We start from the raw sequence: 17,363 nt of genomic DNA on the forward strand, positions 1-17,363 counted from the left end.
CAGAATTTATAAAGAGATTGTTCATCTCAACAACAAAAAGACAGCCAACCCAATTACAAAATGGGAAAAAGACTTGAACAGACACCTCTCAGAAGAGGAAATACGGATGGCCAAGAGGCACATGAAGAGATGCTCAATGTCCCTGGCCATTAGAGAAATGCAAATCAAAACCACAATGAGATATCATCTCACACGCACCAGAATGGCCATTATCAACAAAACAGAAAATGACAAGTGCTGGAGAGGATGCGGAGAAAGAGGCACACTTATCCACTGTTGGTGGGAATGTCAAAGGGTGCAACCACTGTGGAAGGCAGTTTGGCGGTTCCTCAAAAAGCTGAATATAGAATTGCCATACGACCCAGCAATACCATTGCTAGGTATCTACTCAAAGGACTTAAGGGCAAAGACACAAACGGACATTTGCACACCAATGTTTATAGCAGCATTATTTACAATTGCAAAGAGATGGAAACAGCCAAAATCTCCATCAACAGAAGAGTGGCTAAACAAACTGTGGTATATACATACGATGGAATATTATGCAGCTTTAAGACAAGATAAACTTATGAAGCATGTAATAACATGGATGGACCTAGAGAATATTATGCTGAGTGAATCCAGCCAAAAACTAAAGGACAAATACTGTATGGTCCCACTGATGTGAACGGACATTCGAGAATAAACTTGAAATATGTCATTGGTAACAGAGTTCAGCAGGAGTTAGAAACAGGGTAAGACAATGGGTAATTGAAGCTGAAGGGATACAGACTGTGCAACAGGACTAGATACAAAAACTCAAAAATGGACAGCACAATAATACCTAATTGTAAAGTAATCATGTTAAAACACTGAATGAAGCTGCATCTGAGCTATAGGTTTTTGTTTTGTTTTGTTTTGTTTTGTTTTGATTTTACTATTATTACTTTTATTTTTTTCTCTATATTAACATTCTATATCTTTTTCGGTTATGTTGCTAGTTCTTCTAAACCAATGCAAATGTACTAAGAAATGATGATCATGCATCTATGTGATGATGTTAAGAATTAATGATTGCATGTGTAGAATGGTATGATCTCTAAATGTTGGGTTAATTTCTTTTTTTCCGTTAATTAAAAAAAAAAAAAAAAGAGAAGGGATAATTGGAGATGAAGGGATACAGACTGTACAACGGGACTGGATATAAAAACTCAGAAATGGACAGCACAATACTACCCAATTGTAATGCAATTATGTTAAAACACTGAATGAAGCTGCATGTGAGGTATAGGTTTTTTGTTTTTGTTTTTTTGTTTTTTTTTTCTTTCTATTATTGTTTTAATTCTTATTCTGTTGTCTTTTTATTTCTTTTTCTAAATTGATGCAAATGTACTAAGAAATGATGAATATGCAACTATGTGATGTTATTAAGAATTACTGATTGTACATGTAGATTGGAATGATTTCTAATTGTTTTGTTAATTCTTTTTTTAATTAATAAAAAAAAAAAAAAAACCGAAAAAAAAAAAAAGTTGACTCAAAATGGATCAAAAACCTAAACATTAGGTCTAAGACCATAAAACAGTTAGAAGAAAATATAGGGAAATATCTTATAAATCTTATACTTGAAGGTGGTTTTATAGACCTTACAACCAAAGCAAGAGCACTGAAGAAATAAATAAATAAACGGGAACTTCTCAAAATTAAACACTTTTGGGCATCAAAGAACTTCACCAAGAAAGTAAAAAGACAGCCTACACAATGGGAGACAATATTTGGAAACGACATATCAGATAGAGGTCTAGTATCCAGAATTTATAAAGAGATTGTTCAACTCAACAACAAAAAGACAGGCAATCCAATTACAAAATGGGAAAAAGACTTGAACAGACACCTCTCATAAGAGGAAATACAAATGGCCAAAAGGCACATGAAGAGATGCTCAACTTTCCTGGCCATTAGAGAAATGCAAATCAAAACCACAATGAGATATCATCTCACACCCAGCAGAATGACCATTATCAACAATACAGAAAATGACAAGTGCTGGAGAGGATGTGGAGAAAGAGGCGCACCTATTCACTGTTGGTGGGAATGTCAAATGGTACAACCACTGGGAAAGGCAGTTTGGCGGTTCCTCAAAAAGCTGAATATAGAATTGCCATGTGACCTGGCAATACCATTGCTAGGTATCTACTCAAAGGACTTAAGGGCAAAGACACAAACAGATATTTGCACACCAATGTTTATAGCAGCATTATTTACAATTGCAAAGAGATGGAAACAGCCAAAATGTCCATCAACAAACAAGTGGCTAAACAAACTGTGGTATATACATACGATGGAATATTATGCAGCTTTAAGACAGAATAAAGTTATGAAGTATGTCACAATATGGATGGACCTTGAGAACATTATGCTGAGTGAGACTAGCCAAAAACAAAAGGACGAATACTGTATGGTCTCACTGATATGAACTGACATTAGTGAATAAACTTGGAATATTTCATTAGTAACAGAGACCACCAGGAGCTAGAAATAGGGTAAGATATTGGGTCACTGGAGTTGAAGGGATACAGATTGTGCAACAGGACTGAATATAAAAACTCAGAAATGGACAGCACAATACTACCTAACTGTAATACAATTATGTTAAACCACCAAATGAAGCTGCATGTGAGAATGATAGAGGGAGGAGGGCTGGGGGCATAAATGAAATTAGAAAGATAGATGTTAAAGATTGAGATGGTATAATCTAGGAATGCCTAGAGTGTATAATAATAGTGACTAAATGTACAAAATTTTTAAATGTTTTTGTATGAGGAAGAACAAAGGAATGTCATTACTGCAGGGTGCTGAAAATAGATGGTAATTAATATTTTTAAATCTTACCTTATGTGTGAGACTAAAGCAAAAAATGTTTATTTGGTTGGTACAAAATTTATATTTTGACTAGTGCATTTTCCAATATAACTTATGTAGATGGTTTATTGAATACCACAAGTACTTGGATCTCAGGTAGGACCTGAGATTTTGTTGGTTTGTCCAGAGTGATGCCCCGATGAATCCCAGAGTGATTTGATCAGTGAGTCGAAAAGTATTTGCAAAGTCCCCTTTGGGGAATGGTGAGAATGGGGAGAAGAATATTCAACTTCCTCAAGTTGAATTCTTGATATTCTCACAAGCAGTGTGGACAACCAAAGCGATAGGCTGAGCCCCCAGTCTTGGGGTTTGTTCATATGAAGCTTAACCCCACAAAGGATAGGTCAAGTCTACTTAAAATTTAGGCCTAAGAGTCACCCCCAAGAGAGCCTCTTTTGTTGCTCAGATGTGGCCTCTCTCTCCAGCCAGCACAACGAGCATCTCACCACCCTCCCTCTGCCTACGTAGGACATGACTGCCAGGGGTGTGGACCTTCCTGGCAACGTGGAACAGAAATCCTAGAATGAGCTGAGGCTCAGCATCAAGGGATTGAGAAAAACCCTAGAATGAGCTGAGGCTCAGCATCAAGGGATTGAGAAAAACCCTAGAATGAGCTGAGACCCAGTTTCAAGGGATTGAGAAAACCTTCTCCACCAAAGAGGGAAGAGTGAAATGAGACAAAGTGTCAATGGCTGAGAGATTCCAAACAGAGTCGAGAGGTTATCCTGGAGGTTATTCTTACGCATTAAGTAGATATCACCTTGTTATTCAAGATGTTATGGAGAGGCTGGAGGGAACTGCCTGAAAATGTAGAGCTGTGTTCCAGTAGCCGTGTTTCTTGAGGATGACTGAATGATACAGCTTGCACAATGTGTCTGTGTGATTGTGAAAACCTTGTGTCTGATGCTCCTTTTATCTACCTTGTCAACAGACGAGTAGAACACATGGAATAAAAATAAATAATAGGGGAACAAATGTTAAAACAAATTTAGTTTGAAATGCTAATGAAAGCGAGGGATAAGGGGTATGGTATGTATACTCTTTTTTTTCTGTTTTCGTTTTATTTCTTTTTCTGTTGTTTTTTTATTTCTTTTTCTGAATTGATGCAAATGTTCTAAGAAATGATGAATATGCAACTAAGTGATGATATTGTGAATTACTGATTATATATGTTAATGTTTTAGTACGTTTGTTAAATTTTTCTTAATTAATAAATAAATTAAAATCTTGGGGGGGAAATAAAGTGCTAGAGATAAACACAAACCAGAACTGGTTTCTCTATCAGTGGAGGTTGAGTTGTAGAGTGGGGTTGAGAGGAGGCTAGGAGACATCTGGGGGAATTACATCGATAAATATGCAGAGGAAAGGAAAATTAACAGGATGTTCCAGTTACCTATTATGCATAATAAATAGCTCCAGAACTTAGTAGGTTAAAACAACAATAATAATTATATTATTCTCTCTCACCCTTCTGGGGGTTGACTCAGCTTAGCTCAGGATATCTCAGGTAGTTGCAGTTAGATGGCTTTGGGGCTGGAATCACCTTGAAGGCTTCCTCCCTGTGTGATTGCTGGTGTTGGCTGTTGCCTGCAATACCTATAAGTCGTCTCTTCATGTACCCTGGGACACCTCACAACATGACAACTGGGTTCTAAGAGCAAGGGTCCCAAAGAGAGACAAGATAGAAGCTGTTTCTTTTAATGACCTAGCTTCAGCAGTCACATACCATCACTTCTGTCACAGGTCTACTCAGATTCAAGAGGAGGGAACAGAGATCTCATGTCTCAATGGGAGAAGTGCTGTCACATGTGGAATGGAAGATGTTGTGGCCTTCTTGTAAATATAGTAGACATCAGAGATCACCAGATCTCTGGATATCAGAGATAACCAAACCCAAGTTTGTCTCTTACCACCTGCAAGTCTCTAATGACAACAAAGGTGGCCCACAGAAGAGCTTGTGCACCTTGAAATGATGCTGTACATAAACCTGATGCAGGATTGAGAGCAGTCGAAGGGGTAGATATGGAGGGGGTTGAAGTTGTGTGTCTGAAATACATTTATTGTCATATGCTGTTTCTTCCTCCTCTGTCTATCAGAAGCATACATATGATGAAAATAATTTTAGCAGCTTGTTGTGCCTCCTAGACTGTCAATGTATTATTTATGCATTCTTTCAATTTCTAAAATATAGTAAATAGCTCAAATTCAAAATTTATAGAAAGACTACAAAAGGGTCTATGTAAACAGCAGATGAGATCATAAATAATTTACAGAGCTTAAATACACTTAAATGGCTAACAAATCAAAGTTTTGTAAAGTTATAACCTAACAACATATGCTTCACCATATCATCTTTTTTACTGTTGTTGTTAATATCCTTTTTGTGTCAGCTATAGCTCTTCATTCTGGAACCACAACTGTAGAGCCTCTACCCAAGCGTCAAAAACAGTTTATGGTAAAGATAATCAAGCTACTATATCCAGTCTTTACTTTCTTTGTATTAAAAAAAAAACCTTTTTTATTGCACAATATAAACACATACACAAAGCAAAGAAAGAAAACAGCAAAAATTTTCAAAGCACTCTTCAACAAGTATTTAGAAAATAGATCCCTGAGTTTGTCATCAGCTACCATTCCATCATCTCAGATTTTCCTTCTATGTGCTCCAGAACACTGGAGGGGAGAAGGTATATATATATATATACATATAAAAGTATATATGTATATATATACTTTTAATCATCACAATCGACTTTTTTTGTGAAAAATAACTTATATACAAAAAAAGCAATACATTTCAAAGCACATCACACCAATTAATTGCAGAACAGATTTCAGAATTTGGCATGGGTTACAATTCCACAATTTTAGGTTTTAACTTCTAGCTGCTCTAAGATATTGGAGACTAAAAGAAATATCAATACGTTGATTCAGCAATCATACTAATTTGTTAAACTCTACCTTCTCTATATAACTCCACCATCATCTTTGATCTTTCTCCCACTCTTTTGGGGTATTTGGGGTATACCCATTCTAACTTTTTCATGTTGGAAGGGCTGTTGATAATACGGGATAGAGGGATGGAACTAGTTGATGTTCTGGAGAGGCTGGCCCTTCTGCATTTCAGGATTTATCTGGTCCAGGGACCCATATGGAAGTTGTAGGTTTCCAGAAAGTTGCCCTAGTGCATGGTACCTTTGTAAATCTTATATAATGCCCTAGGTGTTCTTTAGGATTGGCAGAGATGGTTTTGGTTGGGGTTTGGCAAGTTATGGTAGGGAGCAATGTCTAACTGAAGCTTGCGTAAGAGCAACCTCCAGAGTAGCCTTCTCGATTCTATTTGAACTTTCTCAGCCACTGATATTTTATTAGTTATACTTCTTTTCCCCTTTGGTCAGGATGGAATTGTTGATCCCACGGTGCCAGGGCCAGACTTATCACTGAGAGTCATCTCCAATGCCACCAGAGACACTTTCAACCCTGGGTGTCATGTCCTGTGTAGGGTGGAGGGCAATGATTTCACTTGCAGAGTTGGGCTCAGAGAGAGTGAAGCTACATCTAAGCAACAAAAGAGGTGCTTGGAAGTAGCTCTTAGGCATACCTATAAGGCTAAGCTTCTCGTCTACCTAAATAAGCTTCACAAGATTAAGCCTCAAGATCAAGGCTTGGCCTATTGATTTGGGTGCCTTTTAGGTTTCACACATTATCAGGGGTTTCCCCAGTGGTAAAGTTTAATAGTTCATATTTTTTTCTCCCATCCCTTAAGGGATTTTGCCAATACTTTTTGATTATCTGCTTAATATACTCTGGTATTTATCCAGGCATTAAATTAAGCTATCCAGGATTAAAGGTTCTCATTCTTATTCTGGGCTCCCTGAATTTGGATTGTTTAAATGATCTATCCAGGTAGGTTGAGTAATATCATAAGCTACAGAAAATTTAGTTTCTGGACAAAATAATCCTTTCTTCCTTTGGTATCAAAGAGTAGGTGTGGTTCTAAAATACAGACAATGTCATCCTTACCCCTGTATTCTGAATTACTTTAATGCCAACCTGATCAGCTTTGTTCTTATCTCTAAATATCATTATACATATATAAATCAACCTTTCAAAATCCAGAAATAATAACTACCACCCCAGTCTAAATGTGACTGCTATAAGAGTTTACAATCTAGACCCCTGTTTTCTTATAAGCGTGTACTAAATAAGACCATATAATAATTGCTCTTTTGTTTCTGGTTTATTTTGCCTCACCAAATGTCCCACAGGTTCATTCACAATGTTGCAGGCCTCACAACTTCGTTCCTTTTTGTTATTGTATACACCATTGTTCACCAATCTACTTCTCAGTTGGTTCATCCTTCAACCACTTCCATTCATTAGGCATCATGTATAATGTCCAAAGTCAACAGTCCATCAACACTCTCAATTTTAGATAATTTCACTGTTCCCAAGGGAGAGATAAGGAATAAACATGCCCTCATCAAACAGAAATTCCAAACCTCCCCTTAAGTCGTCACCCCCCATTATTTACCCCTGGTGTTGCTGTGGTACTGTTGATATTTACCTGTTAAACATAGCCCATAGCATGCAATAGCAGTTTCCCTGCTATATCCTGAACTTATGCACTCTTTGTACTAGATTCATACCTTTGAAGTAATTAATACAAGAATGTATTTATATTTGTAGTGTTAATTGGTAGTACACATGGGTCTATACAACCCCTTTCAATCATGTTCACCCTCAATATGGTAATATTACTTATAGACCCACTAGTGAACCACCATCACTTCTATCTATTATTCCCTTACATTTGAGTTCAACCTCATTAGCTAACTATTCACCCATCTCAAGCTTCCATGTAACTTTGGGCTTCTATATTCTGTATTGTAAGCCTCTGAGTTTACATTTATCATGTCCATAAAAGTGAAATCACACAGTATCTATCCCTTTGTGTCTGGCTTATTTCACTCAGCATTATGTCCTCAAGTCTCAACCATCTTGTCATGTGGTTCAGGACATCACTTCATCTTACTGCTACATAATATTCCATCATATATATATATAGCACATTTTGTTAATCCACTCATCTGATGATGGACATTTGGATTGTTTTATTCTTTTGGCAACTATGAATAGTGCTGTTATGAACATCGCTGTAAATGTCTGTTTGTATCACTGCTTTTAACTCTCATAGGTATATACTGAGTAGTGCTATTGCCAGGTCACAGGGCAAATTGATATTTAGTTTCCTAAGAAACCACCAAACTGTCTTCCATAGTGGCTGTACCATTATACATTCCCACCAGCAGTGTATAAGTGTCCCAATTTCTCCACATCCTTTCCAACATTTGTAGTTCCTGTTTGTTTAATAGCAGCCATTCTTATACGTAGGTGACAAGTGGTATCTCTTTGCAGTCTTGATCTGCATTTCCTTTATAGCTAATGGAAATGAGCATCTCTTCCTGTGCTTTTTAGCCATCTATATTTGCTCTTTAGAAAAATGCTTATTCATATCTTTAGCTCATTTTATAATTGGATTGTTTGCTCTTTTGTTGTTGAGTTTCTTTATGTATATAGGATATCAGGCCTTTGTCTGACGTGTGAATTCAAAATATTTTCTCCCATTGAGTTGCCTGCCTCTTCACCTTTTTGACAAAGTCTTTTGAGGTACAAAAGCATCTGATTTTGTGGAGTTCCCATTTAGCTATTTTTTCTTTTGTTGCTTGTGCTTTGAGTATAAAGTTAAGGAAGATACCTCCTATTACTAGGTCTTGAAGATGTTTCCCTACATTTTATTCTTGGAGCTTTATGATAATAGTCCTGATATTAGGTATTTGATCCACTTTGAATTAATTTTTGTATAGGGTATAAGGTAAGGGTCCTCTTTCATTCTTTCGCCTGTTGATATTCAGTTCTCCCATGCCCATTTATTGGAAGACTGCTTTGTCCCAGTTCAGCGGATTTGGGGGCCTTCTCAAAGATCAGTTGACCATAGATTTGGTGGTCTATTTCTGCACTCTCAATTTGATTCCATTGGTCAATACTTCTATCTTTGTGCCAGTACCATGCTATTTTGACCACTGTGGCTTTACAACAAGTTTTAAAATCCGGAAGTGTTAATCCTCCCACTTTGTTCTTCTTTTTCTTTTTTTTTTAGGATGTTTTTAGCTATTTGGGGTCTCTCTCCCCTCCAGATGAATCTGGAAACCAGCTTTTCCAAGTCTTAAAAGTAGATGGCTGGAATTTTGATTGGTACTGCATTCTATCTGTAGATCAATTTGGGTAGAACTGACATCTTAACTATATTTAACCTTCTTATCCATGAACAGAGAATGTCTATCCACCTATTTAGATCTTATTTGATTTAGCATTTTGTCATGTAGTTTTCTGTGTGCAAGGCCTTTTCATCCCTAGTTAAGTTCATTCCTAGATACTTGAATCTTTTAGTTACTATTTTGAATGGAATCATTGCTTGTGTTTAGAAATATTATTGATTTTTGCACATTAATTTTATATCCCAATTCCTTACTGAATTTGTTTATTAGCTCAAGTAATTTTGTTGTAGATTTCTTAGGATTTTCCAAGTATAGTATCATACCATCTGCAAATAATGAAAGTTTCACTTCTTCCTTTCCAATTTGGATGTCTTTTATTTCTTTTTCCTGCTTGACTGCTCTTGCTAGAACTTCTAGTACAATTTTGAGTAATAATGGTGACAGAAGACATTCTTGTCTCATTCCTGATCTTAGAGGGAAAGCTTTCAGTTTCTCTCCATTGAATATGATGCTGGCTATTGGTTTTTCATATATGCCCTTTATCATACTGAGGGAAGCAGCCTTTGATCCCTTTTTTTTTATTAATTAAAAATAATTAACTAACAAAACATTTAGAAATCATTCTATTCTACAAATACAATCAGTAACTTTTGGTTTTATTGATTCTATTGTTCTTTTTTCTCCCATTCATTTAATTCTGCTTTAATCTTTGTTATTTCTCTTCTTCTATTTGCTTTGAGGGTAGTTTGCTATTCTTTCTCAAGTTCCTCCAGGTGAGCAGTTAAGTCCTTGATTTTTGCTCTTTCTTCTTTTTTAATATAGGAATTTAGGGCAACAAATTTTCCTCTCAGCATAGCCTTTGCTGCATCCCATAAGTTCTGATATGTTGTATTCTTCTTTTCATTCATCTCCATATAGCTACCAATCTCTCTAGCAATTTCTTCTTTGACCCCCGATTGTTTAAGAGCGTGTTATTTAATCTCCATAATCTGTGAAAGTCCTCATTCTTTAGTGTTTATTGATTTCTGGCTTCATTCCATTGTGATCAGAAAAAGTGCTTTGAATAATTTCAATGTTTTTAAATTTATGAAGACTATTTTGTACCCCAGTATATGATCTATCCTGGAGAATGTTCTATGAGCGCTAGAGAAACACTATATCCTGGTGTTTTGGGAAGTTTCACCCATTATATCCTCAACTAATCTTCCTATTCTCCTTCTGGTACACCGATGATTCTTATATTTGTGCGTTTTGTTTTGTCCATCATTTCCCTGAGATCCAATTCAAATTCTTCCATCTTTTTTGCCATTTGCTCTTTTGCATATTCAAAATCAGTTGCCCTGTCCCCTAGTTCACTTATATTTTTTTCTGCTTCTTCAAATCTGCTGTTGTGTGTCTCTAGTATATTTTTTATTTCATCTACAGCATCTTTAATCTCTGCGATATCTTCTATTTTTCTATTATTCTTTCAAATTCCTCTTTATGCTATTCTAGTGTCTTCTTGATCTCTTTTATGTCATTAGCCATCCCATTTATTTTATTTGGTAGAGTTACATGAAAATCTTTGATTAGTCGTTCCAAAGTTTGTGTCTCCTCTGGTGTTTTAATTTGGTCATCAGGCTGGGCTATATCTGTCTGCATCTTGCTATGCCTGGTGATCTTCTGTTGCCATCAGGGCATGAAAGCATCTTGAGAGGGTTATTTTGGAAGTTGATTTCCTTCAGTAGTCTAAAACTTTGTATTTGTAGGATGGATGTGGAGCAGGATGCAGGGCACATATGATAATGATAATGACATACAGATGGATGTCACTGGCATATGTAGTTTGGTTAACATTTTTATTGTATTTTTTTTCTTTTTTGGTTGACATCTAATTTCTAAAATTTTACATACAATTTACATATATTTCTTCATTAACATAAAATTATAGAGGAAATCTAAAAACTTTAATTTACGTTTAGATATGAATATCTGTGGTGATTAAATGTAAGTTTAGGGATTGATTGATCAAATGTATGCAGTAGATAAAATATAGGATGTCCTATTATAATGTGAATTTCAAATAAACAGCACATACTATTTTTTGATATAATTTGGGACATACTTAAACTGAAAATATTTTTTTTTCTTTTTAGCTGCAATCTGAAATAACTGGGCATGTCATATTTTATATGGCAACACAAGCAGAGGACGGCATGGATACAGACAGAGAGCAGTGCAGGAGTATGATATGTCCAGGGTCTATCTACAGTGCTGTGGCTGGAACAATCATTTTAGGGAAATGACTAGTGACATGGAGCCTGGACTTGTCTATAAAAATTGAGAGCTATTGCTTGTTGTGTTTTAATAATCTAATAACACTGACTTTTAAGGTCAGGAAGAAATAAGAAAGAGAGCAGAGAGGTTCTGTCTGAATTAGCAGCAGTTATTATAAGCCTGTCTCAGAAAATATAAACTGTTCAGGAGAAGCCACACCTCTACCACCACCTTTCCTTATTCTCTCTCTTCTTTCTCCTTTTTTCCTTGATGATCTGCCTTCCCTCTACCTCAATTCTTCACAATGGAGTTGGGATTGGGAAGACATAGGGAAGATGAAAGAACAGGACTAGAAACACACACACATATGGCTAATCAAGTCATCCTGAGGTATACATATTTAATGTTTTAAAGTTTTATCTAGCAAACTGATTGATTTATTTCACTTTTGAAATTTACATTTTTTAACATTGTATGAATCTTTGAAATAGCTTGTGGTCTCATAATAATAGTAACTACCATTTATTTAGATATCACTAAGTACAAGAAACTGTTCTCATTTAATTTAACCCTAAAAAGCTTTAAGAGCCCAGTACTGTGAAGACATGGAGATGTGCCACCCAGATCTAATTTCCTGGAAGGACTTGCCCCTGCTTCTGGGATTGTTATCAGCAAACAGCCTGCCTCTGTAACAGACAGCCACCTTGCCCAAGGACATGCCTTTCTTAGGGTAGCCCAAATCCAATAAATGATCAAAGAGGGGGTATGAAGGCTTATTTTGGCCAATGCAGAACAACTCTGATTGGCCATTTTAGCCTGAGAGCTCCTCATAGCATTGGCCAATGTTTTTCCACCTGACTTCTCTCTATACTCAATGTTGCTTTCCTTTCCCTCTTCCATAGGTTGATTCCAAGGGCAGAATGTAATAAACACCCTGTGCCCTAGACTCCATTTCAAAGTCTGCCTCATGAAAAGCCCAATCTATGACAAATATTTATTATTACTATGACTACCATTTTACAAATGAGGAGACTGAGGCAGAGGGAGATCAAATAACTTGCCTAAAATTATACATTCTAGTGAGGGGTTCAAACCCAGGCAGTCTATTTCTAGGGCCCGAAGTCTTAACTAAAAATCTAAACTTTTTCCAGTTATAGGACTAAGAATCTGAATATATGGGTTTGAACGCTAATCCTACAATACATTTAACTGTGTGGCTTTGGATAAATTATTTGGACACTCTGAGCTTTAGTTTTTCTTTTCTGCAAAATTGAGAAAACAGTTTTTTATCCCAAGGATCTATTTTGATGATTAAATGAGATAATACACATAAAAGCAACTGGCATATAGAAGGCACTCAATAACATACTTGGTAGGACAAATTTTTTTTTTTTTTTGGTATAAGGCGGGCACAGGAAATTGAACCTGGGTCTCCGGCATGGCAGGTGAGAACTCTGCCTGCTGAGCCACCGTGGTCCGCCCAAGACAAATTCTTATTGTCAGGGTTCCAATTGTCAGGAACAATACAAAACCCAGAATTTCCAATTAAGTGATACTTTACATTTACAAAGCAAATTTTCACAAGTATGTTCTTCTGAATCACTATTTCTAATATAGCCATTGACTGGGAAATATTAAATACTCAATAAAAATGCATAATGTAATGATGCATCTTCCAAAATATCTCAGATTCAGACTTTGCCAGCAACCAAACTTTTAAAAATGTTATATCTGGGCACAATTTTATGACTCATTAAAACAATGGTGTCAAATGGTATTTGTCCACCAACACTTCCTTCTCAAGGAAAAGGTAATGCTTATTGTCCCTGATGTCTAGACAATCCTTTCCCTACCTCCACACAACTAATTGTACAAGGGGCTTGCTCCTGAACCAAGGATACCAAATCCATACACTGGCTAGCGGCACATAGGGCCTAGCCTGAACAAACAAAGTGAGCTAATCAGATGCTGGCTCTGGTTGAAGATTATAAAGAGTATGAAACTTAGTCGTGCAAAGGAGAACTAAGCCTACTTATGATTATGCCGAAGAGTCACCTCTTTTGTTGCTCACATGTGGCTCCTCTCTCTAAGCCAACTCCACAGATAAACTCACTGCCCTCCTCCCTATGTGGAGCATGACTCCAGGAGATGAGCCGGGGATTGTAAATCTCCTTGGTAATGTGGGACATGGTTCCTGGAATGAGCCTGGCCTTCTTGACCAAAAGGGAGAAGAGAAATGAAACAAAATAAAGTTTCAGTGGCTTAGAGATTTCAAATAGTCAAGAGTTCATTCTGGAGGTTCTTTTTATGCAGTATATAGATATTCCTTTTCAGTTTTTGGTGTATTGGAGAAGCTAGAGGGAAATACCTGAAACTGTTGAACTTTAATCCAATAGCACTGATTCCTGAAAATGACTGTATAACTACATAGCCTTTAAGGTATAATCATGTGATTGTGGAAACCCTGTGACCCTTTATCCAGTGTATGAACAGATGAGTAAGAAAATAAAGACAACAAATAAGTAATAATAGGGGGTGTAGGATTTGGGGGAGTTCTTTTTTACTTTTTAGTTTCATTCTTATTTTTTTGGAGTAATAAAAATGTTCAAAAATCGATTGGAATGATGAATGCATAGCTATGTGATGATATTATGAACCACTGATTATACATTTTGGATGATTATAAGGATATGAATATTTAACATATATCAATAAAACTGCATTAAAGTTAAACACAGGGTGACCAGAATAAGAAGGAGGGCCTTTAATCCTGTATAGCATAATGTAGTGCCTGGATACATCCTAGAATATATTAAACAGATAATCAAAAAGTATTGGCATCCCAGTGGTTAGAATGCCCGCCTTTCAAGTGGGAGACCTGAGTTTGATTCCCAGACCATGCACCACCCCCAACAATAACAACAAAAAACAGTATTGGCAAATGCCTTGGGGTTTGGGAGAAAAAATATGGAACTATTAAACTTTACCATCAGGGTCAAAATTTAGGGACACCCAAATCAATAGGTCAAGCCCTTGATCTTGAGGCTTACTCTTGTGAAGCTTATGTAGGTAGACGAGAAGCTTAGCCTACCCATAGGTATGCCAAAGAGTTACTTCTGGAAGACCTCTTTTGTTGCTCAGATGTGGCTTCACTCTCTCTAAGCCCAACTCTGTAACTGAAATCATTGCCCTCCCAGCTACATGGGACATGACAAACTGTGGGATCTGTCCTGTAACTACTTTGAAAATCACTCCATTTTTCTTTGTTTGCTTTGTATATGCATTCTATTATACAATAAAAAGTTAAAATGCATTAAAAAGAAGATACATTAAATGTGAAGATAAATATACCACATTCATGAATTGTAAGACTCAATGAAATCCCAACCAAAATTTCAGGCTGTGTGTGTGTTTGCGCATGTGTATGTGTGTGTGTGTGCACGCAACTTGTCATGTTGAAACTAAAAGCATACGGAAATGCAAGAGTAAGAATGGTCAAAATGCTTTACCAGAGTCCAAAACACATAAAATTTAGTATTATAATACTATGTATAATAAATATAAAGTTTAAGCTTAAGAATAATAATTCAAAAAGTGTGGTATTTGGTGCAAGGATAATTTATGACAAAGGTGGTACTGCGAAGTATTGGGGAAAGTACGGTCTTTTCAATAAATATCACTTGGACAATTGGATATACATAGTAAAAAAGAAATTTGACTCTCCATACTACAACATAAACAAAAATAAATTCCAAGTGAACTGTAGAACCAAATATGAACAGGAAAACAATAAACCTTTTATTAGATGATAGTATATCTTGGGGTACAGAAATATTTTTTAAACAGGACCCATAAAGTACCCCAACCACAAAGGAAAAGACTAAAAATTCTGGTTATCAGAGTAAGGTTGGTGGATGGTGTCTTGAAAACTAGATAGGACAAGAATTCTCTTACCTGTATATATGGTTTAGTTAGTTCTTGGGTATAGTAGCACGGCTTGTCTGTCATTCTTATGGATAATCCACATATATGGGGAAGTTTAGATTTCAAAACTGATAGAAAACTTTTCAACACACCTTCCAAATCTACCCTTGGAAAGAATTGTATGGGCTGGCTTCTGATGCAACTGAGAGGGTATCTGAACAATGTTAAGGAACAATATAAAATATTTTGTACATAAGAGATAGTCAATTTTTGAAATAGAAAGTATTAAAGTAGCCACTTTTTAAAAGGCACACATAAGTAAATCCTAGGGGTTTTTTTTTTGTTTGTTTTTTGCATGGGTAGGCACCGGTAATCGAACCCAGGTCTCCAGCATGGCAGGCAAGAATTCTGCCACTGAGCCACTGTTGTACCACCCAATCCTAGGTTTTTAAATAATTATTATTCCATATAATCCTGAACTAAAAAGCACATTTTCTCACAGGGATCTTAATTCCTTCTATTTTAACACTTAAAATCAAGACAATTCATTGTATCCTTTCTAAATGAACTGGCAAATTAAGATGTTCCAAAAAAATGATATATAAATAAGGCACCAAGACATTTGTAGACAATCTCAAAAATAAATGTATATGGTAAACAATAAATAGTTTTCATTTACAAAAGTAGAAAAAAATTTGTTAAAGAGAAACAACATATATAGATTGCATTCACACTCCAAAAGAAGTACTTTGAGAAAAGCCATTACTTCTCCAATGTAAAATAATTGTGAAGTCTTGGGATAAGGTCTTGTCATCTAACAAAAGGGAATAATTGATATATGTCAACTTCATTGTACTATTATGATTTGGAATATGAAATGTAGATACAAAAATAAAAAACAACGGCTCTACTTTCTTCCATTTTAAATTCCAGATAGTCAGAAAACAGAAAACAGAAATAAGAATGATTAAATTAGTACTAATAACTGAGAGTTTCACCTGATTGTTTGTGTTTGTTTGGTGTGTGTAGATTTTTAAAAACAAAGCGTTAGAGATAGTTTTCTTAAAATACACATTAAGTACAAGCCAAATTTTCTAAACTTTGCCTGTGAAATTAAATAATCTTCCAAAGAGAAGAATATTTGTTAAATAACTGAGTCCTTTAATTCAACACTTTTAATAATATCCAAAATGCCACTGGAGGGAGTGCTTGGCTAAGGAGAATCCTGTGATTGTTTTTCTTTGTTTGTTTTTTTACTTTCTACTAGGAAACATGTAAATTATTTTTTTCTATCTACTCTGAAGTGTCTTTTGCTATATAAATTGTATAACTTTGTGAAATATCCTTATTAAATTCTTCCTCAAATAAAAATACGGAAAACTTCTAGGCAAAATAAAAAAATACTCATGCAAATAAAAAAAGAAGTTGATGGAAAGTAGGTTCATTTAGACATAGAGAAGGTTGAAAATGATAATAAAATCAGGGATGGGAGGCAATATTGGATGGTAAGTGTGGGTAGAAAGCATCTGTTATAATTGGCTATGTAAAGGATATGTAAAGACCCTTTCTCCTATCATTCTGAAGTAGATGCTGCAGTATATTTTAATATTTCCACAATCTTCGGGAAGTTTATAACCATACTAAAAATTAAGCACATAGTATAAATCACCATGAGAGAAAGCTAAACTTAGGTTAAGTTATATGAAACAAAATTAAATAACTTCTAATGTAATATATATTTCTATTGCTCACCAGGGCATCCCAGTGCATCTGGAAATCTTCATATGAATGAAAAGGACAGTCAGGGGGAGTGGTGTGAAGAATACTTATTATTTGTCCCATTTTCATACTATGAAAATAAAAGTTGGTAACATTATAAGCCAATGCTTAAATATAGTTTGATAAGTTAAGTATGCAATTTAGAAAAGGTTTTCAAAAACATTTAGTAACTATCTTAGTAACTATACATAAGTAATAAACTAATCATTTGTGCTTAGTTTCAGG

At 35.6% G+C, this 17,363-nt stretch overlaps 1 protein-coding gene across 6 annotated transcripts in view; it reads right to left on the bottom strand.

Annotated features, from left to right (window-relative positions):
* The window catches only part of C18H18orf63 (chromosome 18 C18orf63 homolog), a 54,824-nt gene that overhangs the window by 16,724 nt on the left and 20,737 nt on the right, over positions 1-17,363 (bottom strand). For 5 of the 6 annotated variants that reach the window (XM_077135235.1, XM_077135232.1, XM_077135233.1 and 2 more), the window contains 3 exons: positions 17,112-17,208; positions 16,911-16,999; positions 15,390-15,570 (listed from right to left, as the gene is read on the bottom strand). In XM_077135235.1, coding sequence (XP_076991350.1) covers positions 15,390-15,570; positions 16,911-16,999; positions 17,112-17,208 — 367 coding nt within the window. The remainder of the gene's footprint in view (positions 1-15,389; positions 15,571-16,910; positions 17,000-17,111; positions 17,209-17,363) is intronic. The other variant, XM_077135237.1, reaches the window with a different exon arrangement.

Source organism: Tamandua tetradactyla, chromosome 18, assembly GCF_023851605.1.
Source record: "Tamandua tetradactyla isolate mTamTet1 chromosome 18, mTamTet1.pri, whole genome shotgun sequence".
NCBI lineage: Eukaryota > Metazoa > Chordata > Mammalia > Pilosa > Myrmecophagidae > Tamandua > Tamandua tetradactyla.